This window comes from Accipiter gentilis, chromosome 7, assembly GCF_929443795.1.
Source record: "Accipiter gentilis chromosome 7, bAccGen1.1, whole genome shotgun sequence".
Lineage (NCBI taxonomy): Eukaryota > Metazoa > Chordata > Aves > Accipitriformes > Accipitridae > Astur > Astur gentilis.
In genome coordinates, this window is record NC_064886.1 from 20,964,526 (window position 1) to 20,991,347 (window position 26,822).

General features: G+C 36.1%; 1 protein-coding gene across 6 annotated transcripts in view; it reads left to right on the top strand.

Annotated features, from left to right (window-relative positions):
• Positions 1 to 26,430, top strand: part of SFSWAP (splicing factor SWAP) — a 49,558-nt gene extending 23,128 nt beyond the window's left edge. For 3 of the 6 annotated variants that reach the window (XM_049804954.1, XM_049804957.1, XM_049804958.1), the window contains exons 13-19: positions 542 to 732; positions 11,052 to 11,317; positions 17,574 to 17,729; positions 19,043 to 19,168; positions 22,850 to 23,020; positions 23,615 to 23,687; positions 26,007 to 26,430. In XM_049804954.1, the coding sequence (XP_049660911.1) occupies positions 542 to 732; positions 11,052 to 11,317; positions 17,574 to 17,729; positions 19,043 to 19,168; positions 22,850 to 23,020; positions 23,615 to 23,687; positions 26,007 to 26,072 (1,049 nt within the window). In that variant the 3' untranslated portion in view covers positions 26,073 to 26,430. Of the gene's footprint in view, positions 1 to 541; positions 733 to 11,051; positions 11,318 to 17,442; positions 17,730 to 19,042; positions 19,169 to 22,849; positions 23,021 to 23,614; positions 23,688 to 26,006 lie in introns of those variants that run through there. The other 3 variants (XM_049804955.1, XM_049804956.1, XM_049804959.1) reach the window with 3 other exon arrangements.
• The last annotated feature ends 392 nt before the right edge of the window (positions 26,431 to 26,822 follow it).

Below are 26,822 nucleotides of genomic sequence, written 5' to 3' on the forward strand. Positions count from 1 at the left end.
CTGTAACCACACAACAATAACTGTTCGTTGTAACAATGGTGAAACAGTTTCTGAAAATTTCTGGAGCAGCCCTTTGTGTAAACATTAAGACGTATGTAAATAGGACTGGAAAATGTGAGGTAAAGAACAGATCTATGGAAAGAGCAAAGTGGAGAGTTTGCATTGCTTTAACAGGTACAAGAAAAAGCTTGTGGATTTACAGTGCTACTTTTTTAGATAGCTTTTGTAAATAGAAAAGGACAAGTATCCTGAATTTTCAGGATTGGATTTTCATGTCATTTTCTTTAAGCTTAAAAATTTTTACTTCACCTGTACTGCTTTTCATCAATTAAATTATTTATCTATGAATTCAGATGCTTGGAATTTCATAATTTCAAGCTGATGCATCCTTATTATATCTTTGAATGGATGTATTAGAACGGTTTGAGAATGGTTGGAGGGGCTGTTTGGTTGGTTGTGTTGGGGGGGAAGTTGTCTCAAGGAAACCTAAGCTCCCCAAGTGCGACTCACTCTGAACTTTATGCTTAATTGTCTTTCTTAGCAAAGCAGAAACTAGAGGATAGATTAGCAGCTGCAGCAAGAGAGAAGCTTGCACAGGCCTCCAAAGAATCAAAAGAAAAGCAGCTACAAGCAGAGCGCAAAAGGAAAGCTGCACTGTTCTTGCAGACCCTGAAAAACCCTCTGGCAGAGGCAGAAACTGAGAAAATTGAAGAGAATTCCTTCAATAATGAGGTAAGCAGGAAATAAATTACCTTTACCATAAAGCTAGCAGAAAACTTACCTATAGAGCGTGAACCTGACAGTATGTTATGAAGTTGACTGAAGAGATAGAAGCTTTTCTAAATGGGGAGAAATTTGAATTTTAAGCACTGTTAATATTTTTCAGTTATCTTACATATGTGTCTCATCTGTCATTAAAAAACTGGTAGAGAAATATGATGCATAGTTCAGAGGTCGGTCAGCCAGTTACAGAAGGGAGAATGAGCTTGCAATATTAACTCTGTATTAGTGGTCCATGAATTAGAATGGTTACCTTTCAGGAGTATTTGGGTATCTGTTGTGATACTTACTTATTTAATGTGTATTTTGATGTGACTAGACATCTTCAAGTTCAGAAACAGTTCACAGGCAATTGAGCTTACTTTAACACTTATTTTGCACCTGTTCTGCTGGGTTTTGTTGTTTGATTTTTATTAATTTAACTGGCATGAAACTTGAGATGAACAGTGAACTGATGTTTGCGATTTAAGGTTTCTAGGTGGGACATCCTTAATCAAGAAAACAAATACATAGGTGGGAGAAAACTAGGGTATATAATAGTTGCTCTTCATCATCTTTGTGTTAGTTGAGTATTTCATGTTAACTCCTTAAAAGCTTAGAATGCTAGAATGTTCTTTCTCTTTTAGGCCCAAGTTTAGTATGGGAGTTATAAAAGATTTTGTGTTATTATAAGGATATGATTTTAAAAATAAAACTAAGTTTACAGGTAGTGGCACAAAATTCAAATAAATACATGTATGTATGTTATTCACTAAGCATAGTCAATGAAGAGTCAAACCAAAAAACTCACAGTGAAATAACTGAGGGGACTAATTACTCTGCTAGCTGTCTTCCAGAGAACTGGAAGTAGACACACTGCATTTGCCTACTTGATCATGAAATGGCCTAATCCATTGGGCTTGTTCAGCAGAAGCTCTTTATTTTGGAGAAGCAAGTATCTTTCTGTAGCAAATCAATTTGGAGTGGTAGTATTCCTGCACTTCTTTCGAAGAACAGTTTGTGATAGTTGTGTTAGAAATTCAAATCCTCTGCTTATTGTAGAAAACTACTAGGAAATAGTCATGTGGCAGAGGCAGACTGCTTTCCATCTTTTTTCTGCCTTGTAATTCTCTTGTCCATTTGCACACGTTTTCACTGTTTGGATGGTCAACCACAATAGATAATACTAGGGTAATGTCAATTGGAGGGCTTTCAGAAGCTGTTTGGAGTAGGTCATCATGATACTGCACTCTTAGGCCAAACCTGAATGTAACCTGAATATTGCTGATGACTTATTATTAGGTTTTAGGGACACAATAAGATTGCTAGTAAGTTCCCTTGCCATTTGGGTGTTTGGCCATTTTCTTGTAGCCATAGTTTGGATTACTAGAGTTCATCACAAAGGGGAAAAAGAGGATTTGTCATGCAGAAGTAACAGCTAATCATCTAGTTGGCATTATCTTCTGCAGCAAACAGAAACCATTCCTAGTCAGTCTGTTGATGAGTAGTTATAATAAAAATCCCTTTCTAGGCAGACCCTCTAGAAGTCAGTTTTAAGACTTAGAATTTTTGAGTAGGCCAGGTTAAAGAAGAATCTTGGGCCAATAGACTTTAGTAATGAAACTTCAGTAATGAAATATAAAGCAAAACTCTAAAAACCTTTATTGATCAAAGCCACGTATCTGCTTTTTTTCCTACTAATAAACAGAAAATACTGTTTAAAATAGCTAAGAAGTAATGTGTTTCACATAAACCCTTTCTGATTTCAATAAAAGAACTATAATTTTAAAAGCCTAAATGAGGGATTTGAATTTATTGTATAGGAAAATCCTTCAAGTATTGATTTGTTCATGCATCGTAGCGTTATCCTGAAGCTTTTCTCTCCATCTGCAGGTTTTGGCAGCAGAGCTATGTTCTCTATCAAAGAGTCACTTTCCCATTTATGTTGTGTATTTTCATTTAAGTTCCTAATTGCTTAACTTCATCCACAGAGGACAATAGGCTATTTTCCTACTTGGTTTCTGTTCTTTTTTTTTCTTTTCCCCTTGTTCCAGCTTTTTCACTGAGCCACTTTCTCTTTCTGCCAGTATAGTGCTTGTCCTAGCTTAAAAAATGATAATTTTACTTTCAGGAGTGTCACTCGTTTTTATTCAGCCTAAGCATCATTTTATGATAAGCACATCCCAATTCAGTGCGATCTGATGCATGCTTGCTAAAAGATGGGGGAGTCTGTGTTTCCAGCACCTGTATGGACACTTCCAACAAGTCCAGGCAATCTCTTCTTAATCGAAGAAAAGCTGTCAAAATCCATTTTCAGCAAAGTCAGAACCTCAGCTTCCTGGGTTTGGAATTACTTTGCTTCCAGAAAAGCCAATAAATCACTCTTGGTTGCACTAATCAAGCAAAACTTCATCTCTAGATACTGATAGAAAATTTCAGATATTGATTGTGACAGACTGGTTACAAGAATGAATGACAGGGTTTTCCATCATTTCCTTTCCCACAGAAAGAATTCCAGTACCTAACAAGTAATCATTGCCCAGTTCTTGATTTTTCCAAATAAATTATGGATTACACCTCAAAAGGCTTTCAGAAGAACAGGCAATTGAAAGAGACATACCTGCAGTTTAGGTGATCCATATCAGCATAGAGCAGCAGATATGCAAATTGAGTGTGGTCACATCCCAAAAGAGATCGTGTTTGGGATTCTTGTTGCTACTGCTAACAAATTTTCCCTGACTGGCACAAATGTTCAGTACTTTTTTCAGTTGTATATTGAAGAGTGAATGCAAAGAGGCAATGACAATGCAAAACTCCCCAGACTTGCAGTTCTGCTTTCCTTCTCAAGGGGATTTGTCAAGGACATGGTATTTCTAAGCTGAGGTTCTTTTGATATTTTTCTTTAAGAGAATGCCTGAAATAACCAGTAACTCTTCAGTAACAGGTGACTCTTTTTCAGAAGAGCAGATAAGTGTCATCATAGAATGGTTTGGGTTGGAAGGGACCTTAAAGATCATCTAGTTCTAATCCCCCTGCCATGGGCAGGGACACCTTCCACTAGACCAGGTTGCTCAAAGCCCCATCCACCCTGGCCTTGAACACTGCCAGGGATGGGACATCCACAGCTTCTCTGGGCAACCTGTTCCAGTGTCTCACCACCCTCACAGTAATAATTTATTCCTAATATCTAATCTAAATCCACCCTCTTTCAGTTTAAAACCATTACCTCTTGTCCTATCACTACATGCCCTTGTAAAAAGTCACTCTCCAGCTTTCCTGCAGGCCCCCTCTCAAGTACTGGCAGGCTGCTGTAAGGTCTCCTCGGAGCCTTCTCTTCTCCAGGCTGAACAACCCAGCTCTATGGATGTCCATGGGAGATGCATAATTGCCATGAGATTGCCCCTGCCTAGTAACTGTATAAAAACTAGTAATACTATTTATGTGTATACACAGTGTACATTTGTGCTGAAAACCTGCTTACCACACATGTAGAAATGCATTAAATGAGCAAAGCTTTTTTGACCACTGTCAGATTTTCCTGATACCTAGTATTCTTGAAAGAAATGCTGGTACTGAGCATACATTATACCTTTGAACAAAATTGATTCTGCTAACTGCATGTAAAGGACAGTTGATGCCACAGAACATAGTGCTTTTAAGCTTTTTTGACTTCAGCTGATTCTTAAAAATAGTTAGATCTACTTTTCCATAGCTGAATTATTTCTTTTATAGGGTTTCCTGTTTTTCCTTAAAGTGAAATCAAGCAACAGGAAAAGGCTGAAAAATGAGCTTGAGCAATGAAGCAGCACAGCTTTTCACAAATGGCTCCTCACCATTCTTGGATGCATTACAACAGTGCAGTTAAGCATAATGCTTCCTCAAACCAGTGCTTGGAAAACACAACTGATCAGCTTCCAGTAACATTGTAGCTAGTGAAGTCTTTGCCCTTTTTGAGGCCATGGGTAAACTATAACTGGGTGGCATCTCACTTCTTGTGTTTCCATATATATTTCATGTAGACACTTTTGTAACAAGAAAATCATGCCAATTGGTGCATGTCAGGTAGTGTCAGTAAAGAGATGTTGCAATCATACTGTAGTGAACATAGGTTCTTTGTCCTACAACACGAAACAACCTGTAGCTTTAACAACTGCAGTTCTAGATATGCAGAGCTGGAGTATGCCAGGTTGTCTGGAGTGTTGCATTGAAATGCTTTTTTATTTTTAAACAAATATAGTAAGGTGTTTTGTAATCTGAAATTGCAAACCTTATCCAAAATTATTAAAATTAATTTACATTTTAAAAATTAAAATGACATATTTATATATAAAGTGGAATAAAGGCTAGTTGTGCATATTCCTATATGTATTTATCAAAAACTGAATTAAGTAGATTAGACATTGGGAAAGCTCATGTTAAGATGGTATGTTTGTTTTGGTTTGGTTTACTTTTTAAAAATTATTATTATGTTGATTTTTATTTTTCAGCTTAATAAAGCAATTGGCTATTGGCACAAGTTGAATTCTGAATATAGGTGTCACCCTTGGTAGTAGGCCTTGATACTGTACACTTGGTATAGGAGGCTTGTAATGTTTTTGCCATCTTTTTTAGGGGTTAAAATGTCATTTGTCTGCAAATGTGCTCATTCAAAACTCTTGATTATCCCTAACCCTGTCCATCTGAGCAGTATTGTTCATAAGTGCATCTGGGAGCAAAAGGTTGAAAACGAGAAAGGAGAAGAATCTCTTATGGAGCTGTGGTTCTCCATCTGTGTGCAGCCAAGCCTCACAGGAGAAAACTGGCATGGTTCAGTGTGTTGCTGGTGAACACTTGCTTAATGTTTTTGTTAACAGTGGTTGATAATAGTAGCAGGTTATAGGAGTCTTGCAGAGGGAAAATCTAAGCTGCTGAATCATTCCTTCCAGCAAAACGTTTTGGTAAATATGATTTGTGTAGGTAAAGTCCCCTGTGCTGTCCTTGTGAAAGAAGGACTGCAGACCTGCATTCTTTGACAAAGAAATTGGTTGTAGGTAACCATTAAAGTAATTTAATTGATAAAGTGTCTCCCAGAATCTACTGATTCTGGTAATACCTGACAGAAATAGGAGAAGGGGCCAGCACTGTTGGCTGGCTAGGCAAGGCACAGTGTATTTAACTTCTTCAGAGAAGTTACTTGATGTAGTGACAGGTGTTCTGCAAGTGTAGTACAGTCTGACTTTTGTCTACAGGACATGATTTAACTAGTAGTGTGTCTGATGGGTTTCTAATACGGATTATTCTGCTAATCTCTCATATTTTATCCTATGTCAGAAATGCTTTAGGGGTGATGGTACTTTGATATGCATGCAAAAGACAGTTGGTTATACCCAAACTGTTACCTGTATAAACCTTAGTATCCGATTTAAACAAGGAGAGAAACCCACTATCATACTGCTGCAAAAACAGACAAGCTCATGATTTCAAAGTAACTCTATTTTAATGGCTTGTCCCAAATGTCATCTGCTGTTGTGCCTCTGAATATAAAGATTCTATAGTACAAAGCAAAATTTGGTTCTTTCATCTTCCCTGTTTTGAAGCCCTGTTTTATCGTTTGTTTCTTTAGATAGCTTGCCCTTACTGTTGTCCTGTATGTAATAATTTTCTTCTTTGTGTATGTGTGGAAAGCAGTCTGTTTATGAGTAAAACAGAAGTGTGCCATGTTTAAAAATAAGATGCCATTAAAGTTTTGCCAAGCATAACAGCATTATCCACAACTGTAGATAGTGTACATCTTTCATGCTACTGTAGTTGATCCTACTTTTTTTAGCAATGGACTGTAGATATTACTGCATGCCTCTTTGGAATAATAATGCATAACATAATTTTACGTTTGCATATTTTCTTAATGTTAATTTGTGAGCAAAATTAATTGCCTAATGAAAACCATTCAATAAGTATTTAAAGGAAAAATGCTTTACAATATTTTAGGGCCATTCATTTCTTTCTTTACTTGTTTTTTTTTTGGTTGGGGGTTTTTTGTTTGTTTGTTTGTTTCAGAATATAGGTGTCTATATCTTCTGTTTAGCATGGAAGGCGGAGTGTGTGCGTTTAAATTTCCCTTATCTTGCTTTTTCAAAAGGACAGATAAAAACACAAAACAAAATGTCACATACTAATGTGGTATTTGGGCAGTGGATAGCTTGCTGGCATTTGGAACTTCTTTTTATTGCAAGAACCCTACTATCAAAAACTACATGAGTGTTGTAATTCCTCATACTGTAAATACTTTAATTAAAATTTAACAGGAGGAAAAAAGGTAAATATCAGGAACTGCCATCTTAATTAAGATAGGTGAGGCAGCTAAGAATGTTCTGTGCCTTGATTTTTAGTCTTCAAAGTACTCAAGATACAAAGGCTTATTGATCCGTACAGCAGACAGATTCACAGCCACCGATTTCTTTACAGTTGGCCCTTCAAAACTGAGAATGCAAATTCTGTCTGGTTTTGAAGAACTTATCACAGTCAGTGTACTGTTAATAGCTGTGTTTCAGTGCAGCAGCTAAACCCTGATGAAACGGTTGAGTCTTCGAGTATTGAGTATTTCATCTGTTCTATAGGAACTTATTCTATAGGAAATGTTTTACCACTTCTATTTAATCATTTTGGCCAGTTTATTGAGGCTAAGACTGACAAACTCTTATAAAAGCAGTAACTGCTTGCTTTGATGCACACAACAATCATGTGCTTCCATTGCTGGTAGACAGTTGCTTATTAATTCTCAATCAGGGAATACTTCACCATAAGCTTTGGGGAACCTGCAGTAAACAAGGTACAGTGGTAGAAAAGAATCTGGAGTATTTTCAGGTTTTATTGAAGTAAGAAAATTGTTGATTAACTCTTCACAGATCTGACATTCCTCACTGTTTCAAATTTTGATCTAACACAGGATTCAAATTACTGCAAAACTCAGCTGTTCAAAACAGAAGTAGTATTAGCCAGTTGTAAAAGTGGTAGTAGTAACATTATTGATAATGTTCTTTAGCAGTTGATTTTGCTTGTATCGGGAACAATGGTAGTGTTTTGTTCTGTTGCAGTAAGCACCTTTTGGTTCACTTCTAATGTTGGCTTTGTGTATTAAGTAGCATAACCCCAGAATAACTAATGTGTGTTCTGGTCTTATGAATACTGCAAATATGCAAATGTCTTATAATTAACTGAAGTGCTCGTTTCTGTTCTCATATAGCTATAAAGTCTTCCTGATACAGAGCTCTTTGCTAACCCATTACTGCTAAACAAGGGTTACTGAATCTTCTTTGTTTTCCAAAAAGGTATATGTGAAACATTTCTTTGTACCAAGTGTTTACTGTAGGAAGTGTTATTTTAGTCAGATTTGCTTCAGTCATGCAAATAAAATGCTGAACAACAACTCTGCCAGTGAAATTGTCTGACACTGTAGTGTTTAATAAGGGCCAAAGAAATGTGCTGTTACCCAAAATGGATAAAGAAGTGAGATCAAATGAATGCTACCTGAATGTTTGCAGTGTAACCTCTTAGAAGAGATCTCAAAAAGTTTAAATCTCTCATCCCTGGAGATTCATAAAAAAATTCATCAGGTAACCAGTTCGTTGCTGTGCTTTCCAATACGGTGTGCTACTGGCCTGCAGATTTGCAGAGCCTGGTCAGTAAAACAGAGCTTTTCTGCCTGTTGGAAGTGCTTAATAATCTCCCAGTATCTGTGCTTGCTTTGATACTTTTTTCCTGCATTTGTTCCTCCAATTTTAGTTCCCATTATCTTAGTTTGCCTGGATCAACTTTCACTAGTAAAAACACAAACCAGTGACAGCTTCTTCTATTTGACAGAGGCTAACAGTTTCTTTTTTTCCAAATATTTTTATTCAGCATCGTTATTTATACACCTAGACATTTTCTTTGTGGCTTGGCAACTTGCTGACATTAAGTTCTTTCACTGAGCTCTATGTTCTGCTCTGACGGTAAATTGGGTCATTTTGCTCATGACTTTTTTCTTGAAGGCAACCAGAGTTGCCGCTGAGGGAATCAGCATGTTTGTTCACAGTTGATCATGCTGTTGTGACCTGACAAGTATCACTGGAGCTCCTGGTCACAGTGATGCGTTGCATAGGTTTGGACGGGTAGGTGACTTCTCCCTGTGTGTTAGCCATTGTCCTGCACTCCAGAACCTATGAATTCACCTGGGGGTAGCTAAAGTTACATCTGTATGGCTTTCCAAACGTGATTCTTTAGTAACCTGAAGCAGTGGTGACTGAATCTACAGCCAGCCAGCCTGCAGCCGTGCTTTTCTCAGAGATATCTGGACAGCACTGTTGCTCTTTAGTGTAAGTAGCCTGAAAGTCAAGGAGAGCCCATGGTTTCAGCATCCAATGCTTTTGGTGGATACTTAGGGGTGCTTAGCATTTTGGCGTTCTTTGTTCTGATTGCTGAGAGAATCTCTATGTGTTAGCTAAAAGTGAATGTGTCGTTCATTTATTAACATCCTTTTTGGCAGTGTTATGATAGCTTGTGTTTGATGTGGCCAAACGAACTGGGTGCTGAAAACAGTTGTTTTTTTCTTCTCTCTCCTTTTCCTCTTAACTCTACTTTGCCTACAGCTATTTCGTTTCAAGCTATTAGAGGTGTCTACTTCAAGGCAAACTGGTCTATTACATATTCAGTAGTGTTCAAAGTGAAGACTAAGACACTGTATAAAGAAATGAATAACATTGTCAAGGAACAAAAGTCGGCTGTGGTGGTCTCTTAGGAAACTCTGAAGTTTGGAGATGAGGTGTCTGCAATTACATGTGGACTGTGAAGTTAGTGAAATTGGAAATGGGTGTCTGGTAAACCAGTCACTCAAATTATCATGCTGTAAAATGTTTAGAATCCTTGAAGCAAACTGCTTTAGTGCTGCTTTATTGCTATTTTTGTAAATACTTTTGTAAATACTGTGATAGCAGTTATCCATTAAAGCTCAGAAAAGTGTCATGGCTCTCTAACTTGAAGCAAAGCTGGATTTCCGATTATTCAAATGTGGTCAATTATTGCCTTGACACATTCACAGTAGGAGAAGGGTAAAAAGAAAGGAAAAGATCACCTGTTTCTAATTTGGTAATTTCAGTTTTTAATGTGTTACTTCTTATTCTGATCACGGTATCACGGTAAGCTTCCTTGTATCAAACGGTGAAAGTGTCAGATGAAGTGGAGCTGAAATTATGGCAGAGGGAAACTGATTTCTCCAGTTGCCTTGAAATCACAGCTAGGGGAATGACAGGCTTTGAAATGAGGACCATATCTATAGCACCTGACTTGAATTGTTCTAAACAAGGTATTGAGCAAAATTCTCTCAGGTACAAGCTGATAATTTGAAAATTTCTTAGAGTATGGTATGTTTTGCTTGACTGACTGCAGTCAGAATTACTCGCTGAGCATGAATTGTGCATGGACCTGTTCTATGTTTGAAATAATAATTTTCGTGATCTTCTCAACCCTTTACATGCAAAACATTTATTTCGCAAAGTACAGAAATAATTTTTATCAGCACTAATTAGTTTTGCTGTTTTCCTTGAGGTTGTAATCTAAACAGCACAGTTCAGGGATGAAAGTGACATTAAAACTTAACTTTAAATGTCAGTAGTTCCTCATTGTATTTTCAGGTTTATCTTTTTTTAAATGAAAGGGATAAGTAGATGAAAAGATATCTGATAGTACCCATTTTTTTAGAACACATTTCTTCTAAAAACTAAAGATGAAAACTTCAGAACTATGTCCTAGTTAAGCTGACAGTCTTAGCATGCATATCCCAGCTTGTGTATGTATCTTTGGGGAACTGTATAGGCCTCCATTAAATACTACCAGATGCACATTTTTGAAGATGTCAGCCTTACTTATGCACACTTTACATAATACTGATGCAGCACTGTGAGGTTTTAAAGTATTTGTGGGAGGTTAGTTTGTTATTGATTTCACAACTAGGTGGATGTATGTCTCACACACTTTCATGGGTCAAAAAATGTAAGGTGATGTTTAGTTATTATTTTCCTTGTTGTTGTACTCATTATCCAGAAGTTCTGCAAAAAACCTATGTTGTATATTGGCAAGACTACTAAGCAGGATATCTTAAGTTTCTTTGCCAGAATATGCATGTATGTGGCATGCTCAGGGGTAGATGTAGCCCTCTGTTTAGTATAAAGGACTAGAGATGCTTATGTATTGTCCACACTTAAGGGAATTTCTCAAATTAAAAATTTGCACACAACTTTGAAAACTGAACACTGTTCTTTATTTGCCTTTGATTTCAGAGTGTCAATAGTATACCGTGTCCTGTGACTGCAGTCAGAACTTTACCCACCTTAGAAGTTAAACAAGCAGAAAGGCCTTCAAGCAAAAGCAAAGATCCTCCTAGGGATGAAGAAAAAGAAAAGAAAAGAAAAAAACACAAGAAAAGATCTCGGACAAGATCTCGATCACCATTCAAGTATCATTCATCATCTAAGTCCAGATCTAGATCACATTCAAAAGCAAAGCACTCACTTCCCACTGCCTATAGAACTGTCAGGCATTCAAGGTGGGTTTGGAAACCAAACATATTCTTTAGAGTTCTGTGTGGGCTAACACTTAAAACATTTTTGCACTTCTTCCATTATATAAGCGTCTTCGTACCCATTACAAAGGGCATAGTCACCTTGAAGACATTAAATAAGTATCATCAAATGTGGAAGGTCTTTGAAAATAGTTTTAATGAAATAACGAATCATTAATTTCTAATTACATAGTGCAAGATTTGTACTAGTAAATGCTTTTTCACTATGGTTTGTGAAATACCCGGTTATAATATGTAGGAATGCGATTATAGCAGGAAGAGGACTTGCTAATTAGTCTGTGACTGTTGCTGGAGTAAAGTAACCAGACAATATTAAGATAAGAAATAGATGTAGAGAACCAGGTGGTTGAACAGCAAAGCACAGAAGGAAAGCAAGCAGTTGGGTAGAATGTGAAAAAGTATGATGGATGGATGAATGGCAGGAGAGATATGACAGGAATCGAAGAAGGGTGAAAACAGAGTTGATGAGGAAGGGAGACCATAGAAGAATGTGGCCTGGTGCATTTAAATCTATATTTAATCATTAATGATCATAAATTCCCTCTTTTAATTATCCAGATATAAGATGATATATATTGTGTTATATTAATACTGTTAATTACATCTAAGATATTTGTGTCTAGGCACCTTTAAAGTTTACTGTCTGTAAAATTTGTCAAATCTGAATGCTCTGCTGCATAGCAGTTATTGTGGTCAATAGGAAGGGCTTATTCTTGAGGTTGCATTCTCTGGATCATGCTACAGAACAGTGTTTTGAGTAATTGTGCATATAAATACTAATACAACTATATATGTATGTGAAGCGTGCAAAATCATACACTTCTTTATCTTTGTGGCCATGCCTGTGACATACTTCTTCCTGAAAAACAGCTTCTAGCCCTTCATGGCAGTGTGACAAAACTTCTCATCTTATATTTTCCTTGTGCATGTTTTTGTTTGCTTAACAAAGTGTCTAACTACACTAATATGATTAAGTGTTAACATGTTACAATTTTTTATTTTATACTGAATTTTTAAGATTAAATACAGTACTTTGCTGAAGACATCTCTACTATTCAGAGATGCAAGGAATTAAATGAACATAACTTGGGCAGAAACAATCAGTCTGACATGCTGCTTATTTGACTGCCTTTCACAATAGGTGGTCATGATGCTCTATGTTATAAGGCACATTCCAAAATACTGTGTGCCTTTCATTCCTTTTCTGTGCTTACCAGCGTGTAAAGGGAATGATGCTGAATGAAGCTTTCCTTGTTTAAGAAGTGAATGCAAGTCTTCTCAGAGTTAAGGATATCTTGGGGAAAGTCTCCTCAGGTGAATCACTCATCTTTTCAACTCCCTGTTAAGCCATATCTTCACTTGAACCTCCCATGCCATTTCATCCAAGCTATATTGCATATATTTATCCATGATTTTACTGATGTATGGTAAAACCAAGGAGAAACATAGTAATGCTAAAAAATATATAATTCGACTTCTGTGGTAACTTGAAAAGGACAAAGAATCATCTGAGACGATCCTTACCAGTGCTTGGGTACGCTACTCAGTAGGATAAAGATAATCCTGCACGTTGCATTGGGCAGTAACCAGATTAATGGGAACTTGCAAGTTCGGTTTGATACATACTGAGATACGTCTTCTGTGACTTCGGGGAGATAAGATATCTGGTCCTTTATAGAGGCTTGAATACTTTCACCAACTGGTCTACATTTGGTTCTGCTGGTGAAAAGACAAAAACAGTCTACTGAAGTCTACCACATACGTAGTGGATAGTCTCATTGTGTTTTGGTTGGGTTTGGTTTTTTTTGGTGGCCGTAGTTCAGCTGGTGGAGAAATTACCCAAAAATCACCAAGAACAGTTAATCTACTGGAGCTAATATTTGTGTGCCATGCTGAGTGTGCCTCCTGGCACAAATCAAATAACAGATACATAAAAGACTTAACGTCATGAGTCAACACAACACCTGATTAAATCTCGTTGGATATTGCCTAGATCAGCTGTTGAATTCTACAACCCGAGAAGTCCAATAAGCTTGGTGCTGGCTAGCTGAATTTTAGAAATGGTTCAGAAAAACTGCACCACATCTTGCACTGAAAACATTTTGTATATTATAAAACTTGACAGAAGTTAGAGCTGAATGGGAAGGGGCTTTCCATTCAGCCTGTCTTTCTGTTCTGCGAGTACCAGTTTAAACAAGGGTCTTTGGAGGGTCTGTCTCCCATTCAGAAACCCATTGTTTCTGGGAACTTAAGGCAGTATCATCAGTGCTGAGTGGGTGCCCGTTCCCTTTGAGCGTTTTGCAGGCTGTATGAAATGTTTTTAGTGGCAATTATATAGGTGAGAGACCTGTTAGAAATCTGAATGTACCTTCGTATCTATAGCATTTCACAAGCACGTGGTTAAATCTAAACTTCTGCCTAAGGATCTCTTGTAATTCAACTGTAATGAATACCTTACTCCTGCATCTGATACTTAATATAGTGACTGTTTTGGTTTACTTTAATGTAGTCAGTAAAGACAAGCAAATCTTACGCAGGATGCATCAAGTGTCTCCTCATCTGGAAGATGTTGTGCTGTTTGGCCTCAGCTAGAGTACTGTGTCCAGTTTTGTGCATCCTTTAGAAGGAATTAGAGTAGCTGGAGGACATTTAGAGGGAATCATCAAAAATTTTCAGAATTAAGAAGAAAAAAAGAGTTGGAATAACTGGGAAGACTGAAGGAAGATGAAATGAATCTTCATGTATGCCAAAAAAGAGGAGATAGAACATTCAATCCTTGGGGTTTAAATGATAAGTAATGGATTTAAATTGGTAAGAGACAGACTAGAAAACGTTTAATAGTGTCTCAGTGGTAAAGGTAGTTAATATAGCTTGTGAACACTCCGTTGTGGAAAATTCCTATATCAAGAATTATAGTTTGGAGAATATTGAATAGTCTTATTTCTAGAACTCTTTTCTAGCCCTGCCTTTTTAATTAGGGTCCATGTGGTCTCACATTATACAAGAAGTGGTGATGATGGAAGGCTTGCTTTATTGAAGGTGTTTGCTATGCCTTAACATACTCACTGTATTTCCAAAATTAAAGCTCTTGCCCCTGAAGTGAGAAAATGTGTAGAGTAATCAAGAGTGGGAGGCTGATTCATAACCCAGTCAGATACTGATGTGTTTTGTCTCTCAAATTTTAAGCAAAAATAATGCCTTGTCTTAGTAATTGACAAAAAAAGGCAAACGTTGTTGCCTAGCTAGAAGATATGACTGGGTTTATTTCCTTTTTTTATTTATTTATATATTCAGTGTTGACTCAGAGCAAATTATTTCCATGCGTTGTCTGTCTCATTCAAAACATGGCACCTTTCACGTCTCTTTGCTCTTCAGTTCTCCCAGTGCTTCACCTAGAACAATGTTTTTTTCCTAGATTCCCAAACATTAGATGTTACAGCTTACTGCTGAATGAATAGTTATGTGAAGAGTCATACCATCCTGGGATAAAGTGTAAACTATTTGTAGAGTTTAATGTATTCATCTTGTCTTAAGTGGATGGTGCTTAGAGATAGTCTTTATTGTGTGGACACTGATGATAAATTATACTGGAACATCCCTATTTTGAGTAACTGTGCTTTATTTGAATGTCTCGGTCTAATGTTTTATGTTTGAGATTTTGTTGCCTTATTTTATTCTGTTCAAAATGTATATTCTAACCTACAAATCTCAATATAAAGTGATTATTGATGCTTTATTTTACCTCAAGCTTGGACTGAAAAAAGCTGGAATTTTCCCTTTCTGTAGTAATTACCGCTCCAGTTCCTGTTAATCAAATAATTCAGAATAGCAAGATCATTTTCTTAATAAACAAACTTTCATAACTTTCTTGGAGAGTAGCTTACTAGGTTTCAAGTATCTGCACAGTGAAAATAAGTATTTTGGATTTGAAGTTATTTAAACTGTTATTTTTAAATTAACTGTGACAGCCAAAAGAGGAGCTATGCTTATTTTGTAATTTTTCATTAGACTATATTGCATTCAGATGATAATGAATCGTAATTTCTAAATTGTAATAATGACCACTCAACGCATGTCCTGTATTTGGGGAACAGTCTTAAAGCCTTAGATTTTGTGAGATTTCCATATAGACACTAGTTGAGCTTCTGTTTAAAAACACTTTGAGTAGTTACTATTTAATGGTGTAAGTTGTTTCAAAAAGTAAGATTAAAAATCACCTTTACCATATAACTTATTGTGACAAGCTAATAGGAAGTGACGTGGGAAGTGAAGTTAAACACAGCAATTTGCTGTAACTTCCTTTGCTCTTTATTCAAGTGATGTTCAGTATGCTTTTTTCAAGCTCTTCCTTTTTGGTTTGTGTATCTTAATATTTTTTTCCCCAAAATGCGTATTGTGTGTAGAAATCCTGCAGATGAACTTTGCAATGTGCTTCTCTGTATACCATTTTATATCACTTGTTTATAATTTATTTTTGCATTGTTAGAGGTCTAGAGGATCTGCTTCATTTAAAAATAGTCTTTGGTGGTAAGGTACAATATTTGTACAGTTGCATTTTTATATATTTTCTAATGCATCTTCAGCAGTATTGAAGTTGAAAAATTATGTTCAAGTAACATGAAGTTGACTCAAAGCATGTTTTCCATATTCATTTTTCTGGTTAGTACAACCAAACCTGTTTTACAAAAACAAGTTTAAAAATTTGTAGCTGCGTAAGGAACCCAGATATATTGGCTTAATTGTGGCAGCAATTCACTGTATAAATGCATGTTATTTTCTGGAACAAAATTTCTGTACCAAAGTTAGTCCCATAAAGCTCCTGGTAGCATAGTTTTGATTTGAGACCAACACGACAGATTAAAGTTAAACAAAAGTCATGGAAACAGTAAATCGTGTCCAAAAGTGCTGTAAGGTATTGCAGCGTGGATTGCTTTGGAGCTGTTAGTCCCAAAGAGATAATTAGTTATTACAAATAAGTACTTAATGTCAAAGGTAGGGCACATTTGTTAAATCTGTCTTGGAAAACAAACAGCCTTTGGTACTTTTTGGTCATCTGTAGTGTCTTTTTTTTTTTTTTTTTTTTTTTTTTTTTTTTTTTTTTTCTTTCTCTCTCACATTGGCTTTGAAGCACTATTAAAAAGTTTGATGTGAAATGTACCCACCAGTGGTGCTCTTTAAAGAAGTGTAGGTTGTCAGTTGCTGGAGTTTGCAGTATGCTGTTCTAGCTGAGAAGTTAGGTTTCACAGCTGGTTGGCAGTAAGTGTAAATAATGATGATGTTCATCTGAATCGCTGTTTTCTACATGGATCTTCGTAGTACATGATTTAAGCTAATGATGTATTTGTATGTGTGAGTGTGGTTTAGGTGAGTATGTGAGAGGAGAGGAAGGAAAGCAGAGGCACTCGTTACATACTGAATGATTTATTGATTTGGTTAGGTGAAATTTGGATGTTCATTTTGAACTAGAGTAGAGATGGAAAGTCTAAACTTCTCTTTGACATTGTTTTTCTTTATACTGTCTAGTAATAGAGTAGTACTAAGCCACTTAGTTTATCCAGTTAATGAGTTATAAACAGTAATTAGTAGTGGCATACTTCATTAACAGGTTACTTTTCAATAAGTTTGGATAGAGAATACCTGTGTGTGTGTTTGTGTGAGACTTTTTGCCTTGATGTTGGAAATTTAAGAGACTTGGAAGTAACTATTCTTTGTAAAAAAGGTTGCTTGGGGTTTTTTTCCTCCTTCCAAACTGATTTTCTGATTGCTGAGGCAGTATCTATTCACACAGTTTTAATTCCTAATTTGTAATGAGATATGCCAAGCTTCATAACCCTTTGAACCTTTGGGGACCATACTAAACACAAGTGATACTGACTTTAAGGGAACAAAGTGTCTTTTGAAATAACAGTCTAATGAAAGTAATAATTGATGTGTTGCAGTAAAACTGTTAAGTTGTTTTTAATTGTTGGAAGCTAATGGCCAAAATTCTTAACATTTGATGATTGGAAGAGTTTTGTAGAACCACAAACGTCAGTTCATAAAAATGAAGCTAATGCCTTTTTCTTTCTGATTGTTTGGACTTTTTTTAGGCTGGTCCATATAGGCATGTTTCACTAAGGTTCAGCTTTTGGTTAAGGGACTGAGCCTTTTCAGGATTCTAGTTAATACCAAAACTAGGACATTTTATTCTGAATGTGAAGTGTGTGCCTCCGTATCACAGACTCACAGCATCCACAGGGACACTGAGCATGGAGCCGAGTCTGAGCAGCTCATCAATGGCAGCAGCAACAGAGCGGGAAAATTATCAGGCAACTTCGACAACGAAAAGATTTGACTGCTGGAGCTCTTTTGAGGGAAATCCTGGTAAAATGTCAAGGTGTCTGACTGACCCCAAACTTTATAATCTGTTGGTTTTTTTCCTTTTTTTAATCCTTCTGAATGGCCTGGTAAAGATCAGATTTCTAAGTGACAAAGCAGTTAATTTGCAACACTTAACTGCCATTGTGATAACTTTTTTTTTCATTTTCAGTTGATCTCTTCTGTTGTAGGTGTAAGAGAAATGGCTCAGGAGTGTGTATGTATATTACATGTATGGTGTGAGTCTGCAGAAGATCAGTGATTTCACAAATGGCTTGTCTTTTAGTCACTGCAAATTAGGTATTTTCATGAACGTGAATATTTGGTATACATGGAATGACATACCTATAGTAAATAAATAAGAAAGGCTTTAAAATAAATAAGTATATAGAAATAAAATTATTAGCATTATATTTTTCAGTGAGAACAAAACTAACTGTTACTATCAGGAATTTGGGGTGGGGTTTTTTTTCTTTCTTTTTTCCAAGCTGGGTCCCTGAGTTGCCCCCTTCTCCATCTTCCTCCTTCCCCTCCATCTCTCAGGGCTTTTCTTATTCCATTTATTTTGTTATTAAGAAATACTCAGGTTTTACTTGCACATCCACTTATTTCCAAATCATAGAGAGAAAGAGTTAAGCTCTTAAGTTGATCTCTGATCTTAACTGGGCATGCTTTCTTTTTTCCCTCTTGATCTCTTTCTCACTTCTCTAGGAAAAGTATCTCAAGTTGAAGTGCTAGTGCCAAACAACACTCATCATGGGTTGTTGGTCACTTGCACAGGTGAAAATATTGGCTGTGCTAGGATTATTCTGCAGCATCAGGGACAACATTTCCTGGACTTGTCAGTGTTGGAGGTGCGCTGAAAGCAAAAAGTTGTATTTACCTCTGTGATGCACCAGTTCTAAAAACATACCTCTAATTTGAGAAGACAAGGTCAGGCCTGAGAATCCCAGGCTTCGAGCCAAATTGGACTTATGCATACCAGTGTTAGTAAACTCTGTTGCCACAAAAGGTGACTGGACTAAAGTAAAACTTTTCCACCTACTGATACAGAAGTTGACATTAGCACACGATACCAAAAAATAATTGCTTTTTTTTTTAAATCCCTCTTGGGAGTGAAAAGCAATGGATAACTACATCCTAAATGTCTTGGATGGGTAAGAAATTTTTATGCAGCTGACAAGTCTTGGAGACTAAATACCCCATGCTGGTACAAAATAGGCATTTGAAAGGTGTTATATTCGCGTTTGGTGACAGCACAATTCCACTGAAATAGAAGTAATGAAATAAGTAACAAAAAGCAAACTTTTGGATGTTTCTTTTCCTGCTCAGGTCACGATCAAGGTCACCTAGGAGAAGGGCTCACACACCAGAAAGGCGAAGAGATGAAAGAAGCGTTCCAACAGCTTATCGCATTAGTAATAGTCCTGGAAATAGTCGGAAACGCCCACGTTCCAAGTAAGTAAACGTGGTCCTGGAGAAGATTATGTCCTGGCATCATAAGCGACTTTAAACATACCCTGATGTGTTGTATACTCCCTAGGTAGAACTTACTTTTTTTTATGTTCTGGAGCTTTATTTGCATAGACAAATCCTTCTGTGGAGAAAAAAAGTAATACAAGCACTCATTCTTCTTCCCCCATTCTTGCATATGTTTGAACACTAAAAGTACAACCAAGTCAGTGAATGTTAATATGCTACTATCTCCTAGCTGTGAGAGTTCATATTTTATTTGGACTGTCGTATTTCCTTCTTGTTGGGTCATTTTCTCATGCTCTGATTGTGCAAGCTATATGACCTCTGCACAGAGGTCATATGCTGGTATTATGTTATTCCTGCTGGTATTGCTTGACATCTCATCATATCTGCACAAATGAGGGGAAACTCCAGTTTAGCAAACTGTATGCTTTACATGTAGCAATTATTTTACTGGCAGAGTGGAGTATGAAATACGAAACAAGAGGTGCCTTTTTTGAGAGCACCTTGTACATAGTCTCTCTGAACCTATTATAGTCAAAATGGCATACCAACCATTATTTCAGCTCACCAATTGCAGAAGAAAAACATCTGCGAAGTGTGTGCCCAGAAGGCTTTGAAATGTTCTGTCATGTTGTGTCTTCAACATGCAAGGAAGTGAAAATTTTTCATGCTTGTATATGTACACCTGAAGTGTACACAAAACCCAACACATTGAAGTTACTAAACTGAGCATACAGAATTTTTCTCCTCATTGGTGAAGATTTAGTCTTTAACCTGGTTCTCCATATCTCTTGTGGAATAAGAAGCAAAGAGATCACTTTCAACTTTAGGATTATAAAACAACTTCTATTGTTTCTTAAGATAACTTTCCATACCTGATAGCCTCTAATTAATTGATGTGTGGTATGTATAATTGAGAACTTCATTAGTATACTTCAACTGATTCAGTTTTTTCACATTCATTAACTCAAGATAATAGAGGCTTCTGTGGAATTCAGCATGTGAATTTGGTTAAGCAGAAAAATTATGGAAGCTTAAAATGTTTTTCTTCCTGTAAACACACACAAGAATTTTTTCACAGCCCTGTGCTAGTTTTAATGCAGTGTTGGTGTCTGCTGCTTGACCATTCAGCATTTTAAACTATAAATTATGTTTAGAGTTATGCCACTCCAAGTGGTAAATTATGATGTGAAACAAACTAGATTCCTCTGTAAACAATATTGTTTATATAGGTGGAAATTGTAAACTTTCATTAGGCCTCAGACAGGAAAACGGAACACTTTACAATAAAATATGGCAATAAGTGCAAAAAACATAGACTGAAGAAAGAATATTGTTGTCAAACATAGATGAGGATATTTTGCAGCTCTGATTTTAGAAAGCCGAGTGTTTCAGCCCTGTTAGGACTGGCATGCTAAATTTTCAGGTAAAAATGTAGATGCTGTGATGGACCAGTTTTCATCTTCAGTTATGGAGTAGATTCTGTGCAATGGTGTAATGGAAGCAAGGTTTGGGTTCAAGGTCTGTTGAAAGCTAATTAGTTTACTTGGGCTTTCTATGAGTGAGTAATGTATATTTTGCATGATAGCTGAGAGCAGGTTTCAATCTTACATGACAGCAGTCAGCTGAATGATTTTTATTAACCATAGTTACACTAGAAAGTAGGCAAGCTTTAGAATCCAGTACTGTCAGAGGACTGAAAATTAGAATTGATAAATACTGCAGTGTTTTAAACTTGCTCAGGGCATTAATCTAATATCAGTCGTGGTGCTAAATAGCCAGCATTGCTTGTAAATTTTTAGGTGTATTTCCAGAAGAAAATATGTAAGAACTAGGAAACTATGCTTTACTTTGTCTTGTTTGGGAATTACTGGCTCAGTGCTTGTAGAATGAGGTATACTTCAGAATAAATACAACAATTGGTTTTTCTTTGGCTTGTCCTGTACCTCAGTTGCCATCATAGTCACTTTAAAAAGAAGTCTAATGTAAATTAGTATTTTAATCTGACTGCAGTGAATTACTGTCCAAAGAGAATATGCATAGTTCTTTTATGCTAGCTTTTGTACCTAGAAAAATACTAAAAACTAAGCCTAATTTTAGCAAATGGACTGTTGTAAAAATAGAAAATGGTTAGACACATTCATTCAGCTGTTATGATGTTTGTTCATCATAATCTGAGATGAAAAACACCAAAAAAGTTTACTGTAAAATATTCTCCTTGCATGATGAATGTTTGTTGAGATTTTCAAAAGTTAAGTATGGAATATGTTCACAGCTTGATTACATTATGATGTTTTAAGAAACTGAGCAATTACAGTACGTAATTCGCTAGTCAAGGAATTGCCGACTTTGTAGCTGATGTTTTTTGTGTAGTCATGAAAATGTTAAGAGGCCAGTAGAGCTGTGGGTTTTTTCTTCTGCCACTTAATGATTATTTATGCAAGAAAAGTGTAAGGAGGTTTTGCGATTTTAAGTCTTGAATGCTAAATTCTATATAAAAATTAGATATTAGTATGATAAATTCTAAGTATCAGACAGTATTTATATGGGAATTTAATATGTTACAGCATAGCTTTTTTTAAAGTAGCAAATTCCTAAGAAAATCAAAATAAAAGAACCAATAATGTGATACTTCAAAGATTGCTCGAAGTTTTACAATGTTTTAAGATGTTCTAGAAGTTTCAACAACATTCTTCTGAATAAATTTCAAGCAGTGCATGTTAGAGAGAGATGCCTACAATGAGGTATTGCCTAACTCTAATTAAGCCATTATTCTAGTAATTCTAATTACAGTAATATCAATACTGGTATGTAAATCATACAGGCATAAATTCATAACCATGTATACAAGATTTTGGTAGTTCCATCTCTAGTATATTACTAATTGAATTCTCTTTGAGCTTAATATTGCATATGAGGAGGCTACCTCTGTTTTCCACTTTTGTCAATAATGAACACATCAGGTACCCGTAAGTCCTCTTTTCCAGCTCTCATAGTGACAAACATTTGTGTATCTAATTTCCAAGTTATAAATGGTTTGCACATAAAACATTTTGCTAGGTCTAGGTTTGAGTGGCATACAAGAGCTTGCTTATAATTTTGAGCCTGTGGTTTGTCGCATTATAGATTTGATCACAAGGAAAAGGGTAATTTCTTTTAAAAAGCAAACAAACCATGTATTTGCCTTGTAGATCTTTTGTATAGCTATGATTCCATGGTCTGCTCATTTATGAGCTAGGAAGATTGTAAGGGATATAAACTCCTACATTTCTCATTATATTCTAAGTGTCTGATGTTTGGGAAGGAACTTCCCTCTAGCAAAGTTAGGCTGCAAATCTGCATTGAAAGGCTTTTCATTGCCATCCTTCAAACTATCAAATACTGGCCAGTAATTCCTGTGTAGCCATGCAGCAGCATTCCAAGTGAGAGCCTCAGGTACTAGTAGTTGGCTAATGTAATATGTTAAAGAGAGCTTCTGAGAAAGTATTTTGCATAACCATAGAAGTGCAGTATTGGGGTAAGACTAACGTTTGCTGAACGCATGAGAAGTATCCTGTGGAAGAGGACTACATAAGCTTTTAGAAGTGTGAAAAGTAACTTCAACTGAGCTAGTGTAATATTGCTTTAAATATTCTTCAATAAAATATTTTCTTCTCACAGAAGTCCCCATGAAAAGAAGAAGAAGAGGCGGTCTAGATCACGTACCAAGTCCAAAGCTAGGTCTCCTTCACCATCCATGTCACCAGGCAAACCATCCACACACAAAAATTCTGTACATTCAACTAGTGTCTCTCCTGTGGAGAGCAGGGAATCCAGCCAGGAACGCTCCAGGTAATATGATCTTTTACTGTAATACTGCAGTGCTAATGTCTTTTGACTGTGAGTGTGTCTTTTGACCTAACTTGTATGGTGAGGAGCTCTGTGTGTGTGTAATGTGTGCATATTAAAAGTAGAAGACACTGGGAGAACAGCACTACATGCATCAGTCTAATGAAGACATTGGATCTCTCTTGCCTACTGGAGTAAACATCTCGACAATACTCTTACTGTAAAACTGGTGCAGAAAATTCTGCAACCTAATTCTAAGTTAGAAATTGGAAACTCTCACTAAATGGGATAACTCTTTGAAGTAGAATTTTAATAGAGTGGTTTGAATTGTAATGTATGTGCAAGATTCATAATTAAATTATTTCTACAGAATATAGAACAGTCCTGTTAAAAATTCCTAGGCTGCTGTTCATATTTCTCTGTATCACTTGTATGAGTGACTCTTCTGACTGACTTATCATGGCTTCTAGTTGATTGAGAGAACTGTTGACTAACATATGAGAGATTTGTACAATAAAACCCAAAACTGTGATGGTGAGTAAAATGCATTTTTAAAACATTTACTATAAATTTCTGATTCTAATTTTTCTTTTTTAGGGGAGTTTCTCAGGAAAAAGATGGCCAAATCTCTTCAGCAATTGTGTCTTCAGTGCAGAGTAAAATCACTCAGGTATAAATAAACATATTCAGAGTATGTTGCCTAATTAAGTGTGTCCATCATATCATTTTGTCCTCTTACTACCTTGTACAATTCTGAGCTTTGCATATGGTGTAGAGACATGTTCATTGTCATTCTTAAGTTGTTTGCTTATGAGAAGAACAATTTTGTTGCTTCTCTAGCTGCTGTCCTTTCAAATTTAATCAAGCCTCTAAAGACCAAGCTAAATTCATTATGCTGCAGTATATCCACTGTTAAGATACGAAAGTCCACATTATGCCACCATACCCCAGTTACCAATAGCAGATATTACTGAGAGCCTATCTTACCATGTAATGCTCCTAAGTTTCGTGGAAGAAAGGAAAGAAGGAGAAATATTTTGGCAAAGGCTAAGTTTGTAGTGTTGGCAGTAGAGGAAAAATACGGCCTCTTGCAAACTGAAGTAAGTGTATGCTTTGCGTTAAGCAGAATCTTCAACTCACTCATCTTACTCTTGTTGCTGTTTGTTTCTGAACTATTGTTATGATTTCCTTGACATACTCAAGTTTGCTGTGAATCATGACATATCAGGTATGTGCCTCTATATACTGTGCAACAATCTAAATGGATTCAGCTTCCCTAATACAGTTTAAGATACCCACCCTCCATCAAAATAATTCCATTCCTTTTTTAAAAGCTACTGCATGGTATCACTCTTCAAAATTCTTAATTTCACTCGTCCTCTTAGAGTCTTCATGCATATTTAACTTTCTTTCAATTGAATATGCCAAGTTTAGAGGAGGAAAGCTCTTAATTATGCTTTGGAAAATTTACAATATAAAATCAGAGTTGCTTTTTATATTCTCATTTCTTTTGATGGATAGATTATTCTTTCAATAAATTAATATTGTTCAAAGATTTAGTTCCACTAGGGAAATAGTGGTAGTTGGAAATTAATACTAGTAGACTAGTACCTTACGTACCATATTTGATCCATTTCGATGAGAAACCCAAAACAAGAATATTTGGGAGAATAGAAAATAACAAGTATAGGCACCAGAGAAAGAAAATGGAGTACTAACACCATAGCACTTCTTAGGCTACCAAACAAATGCGTGGAAATTCCTGGTATGAGAAATAAGATGTGAACTACATCATGGTCTTCAAAGTAGAGTAAACATCCCACCCTTTAAAAACATAGACCCTTCAGAGAAAGGTAATTAGTTCATGCATTTCTTGGGTTAAATAATGCTTATGGCATAGCATTTGCTATGTTAAATTGCTTGAAGCGCAGCTGTTAGAGGAGGAAAAATTACTCTATTAAAATACAGTTCTTGGTTACTATTTGCAAAAAGTAAAAAAAGAGGAATGAAACTTTTGTGAATCTGCAAGATATTTCCCAATATAGATTAGTTTAGCATCTTTTTATCTTTAAGGGCCCAAAGAAATGTAACTTACCTAATTATTACTATGATTATTTTGCTGCCAATGTGCTTGCTGACCCTGACTAATTCACTATCTTTTCTCATTCAAATCCTTCCATCTGTAAAGTGGAAAAATGATGCTGAATTCCCCTATGAAGTGTTTTGAGAGCTTCAGATGAAAAACACTTTAAAAGAACTAAGGATTTTAATTCATTTATATTGCATTTGTGAAGAAACGTTCTAAGTAACTTTAATTCATTACCGATACACACTTTTTATTTTGTGATCATTTTTTGAAATGCAATTATTTGGTGCCATTTACATGAAATTTCACGTCCTTTTGTAATGCTGTTTCCACTGGATACTCAGACAAGACTGAGAGTTGCTATTTGGTTTCACAACAGTCTTAATGTTTCAGTCACTCTGTCATATGTGAAAATACAGCTGCTATGTAAATTCTTAGCCCAGGTTTACAAAGTGAACAAAAAAAGCTTTCTGTTATAGAGTAATTGGTAGCACTCTCCAGCTCTCTCTCTCTTTTTCTTTTCTTTCTTTTATTTTCTTTTTTTAAACATTCAGTGGTTGGTAGTTGTATGTTCATTACAGTTTTAGTGAAGATTCAGACATTTTCTTTCAATTTCAGTTGACATGATTTCTGTGTTTTGTTGCATAGAAACTGTTCTAAATATTTATGCAGAGAACTTTGTAGCATTGTAGTAAAAACAGACTTCAGTTGCTGTCATACAAACTTTCTCCAAATTATTTTGCACATTTAGCCTAGGGACTGTTAATATCCGATGAACATGAATCTAAGTATTCTGTGTGACTCGAGCATAAGCTAACCCTTTCATGCAGGTTTTTGCAATCACATGCTTTAGCTCTGTTCAAAGCCCAGACATGTCTGATCATTTTCCTTTTGTTTTCACAGGATCTTATGGCCAAAGTGAGAGCAATGCTTGCAGCTTCCAAAAACATACAAACTAGTGCCTCCTGAGACCTGTTGAACTGACCATCAAGAAATTGTGTGAAAAAGAACAATATAAAAAAAACTGCCTCATCTCAAATGTACAGCTGAGCTTAGCTCACTTGGTTCACAACTCGCCTAATATTACCAGAACTCAAGGAGCTAAAACCTATCTTTCTGTACAGAAGTGTCTCCTTGAAATTTCATTAAACTTTTTCAGCCAGAATATCTTTGGAAAGTTTTTGGTTTTTGTAAATTGATTTTTTTGACTAATTCTTCAGTAACATTTTATGATCTGCAGTCTATATGTGTATATTTGTAAATACCATGTTTCTGTGAAAGAAGTATTACACAATAATAAAGAAGGAAACATCTTTCATTAGCTAGATTTTTTTGTGGAGTCCTTAATTGTTTGTGGTTGAGTTTTGTTACAAATTAATTTTCTTTTTCTTTAGTACTTTCTGCTTTTTAAAATAACTGTCTAGCCTGCCTGACCACCTTAAGCTGAGAAATACTTTTTATCTTCCTTTATGCACAGAACAATCTAAGAAGGATGTTTGTTTGCTTGTATGTTAGTAGTGGACAGGTATTGGGCAAGGGACATGCTTTTCTGTCTATCATTTAGAAAGATCTCTGAGCCTCCATTTGAGGAGTTGACCCTTTGAGGTCAATAACTAATGGCCAGTAGGCCCTTTGTTTTAATGTGCCTTGCTCTCTCTAGTTAGCTACAGAAAAGAGTATATTTTTGTGGTCATTCAACAGGCATACTTTACATAAATC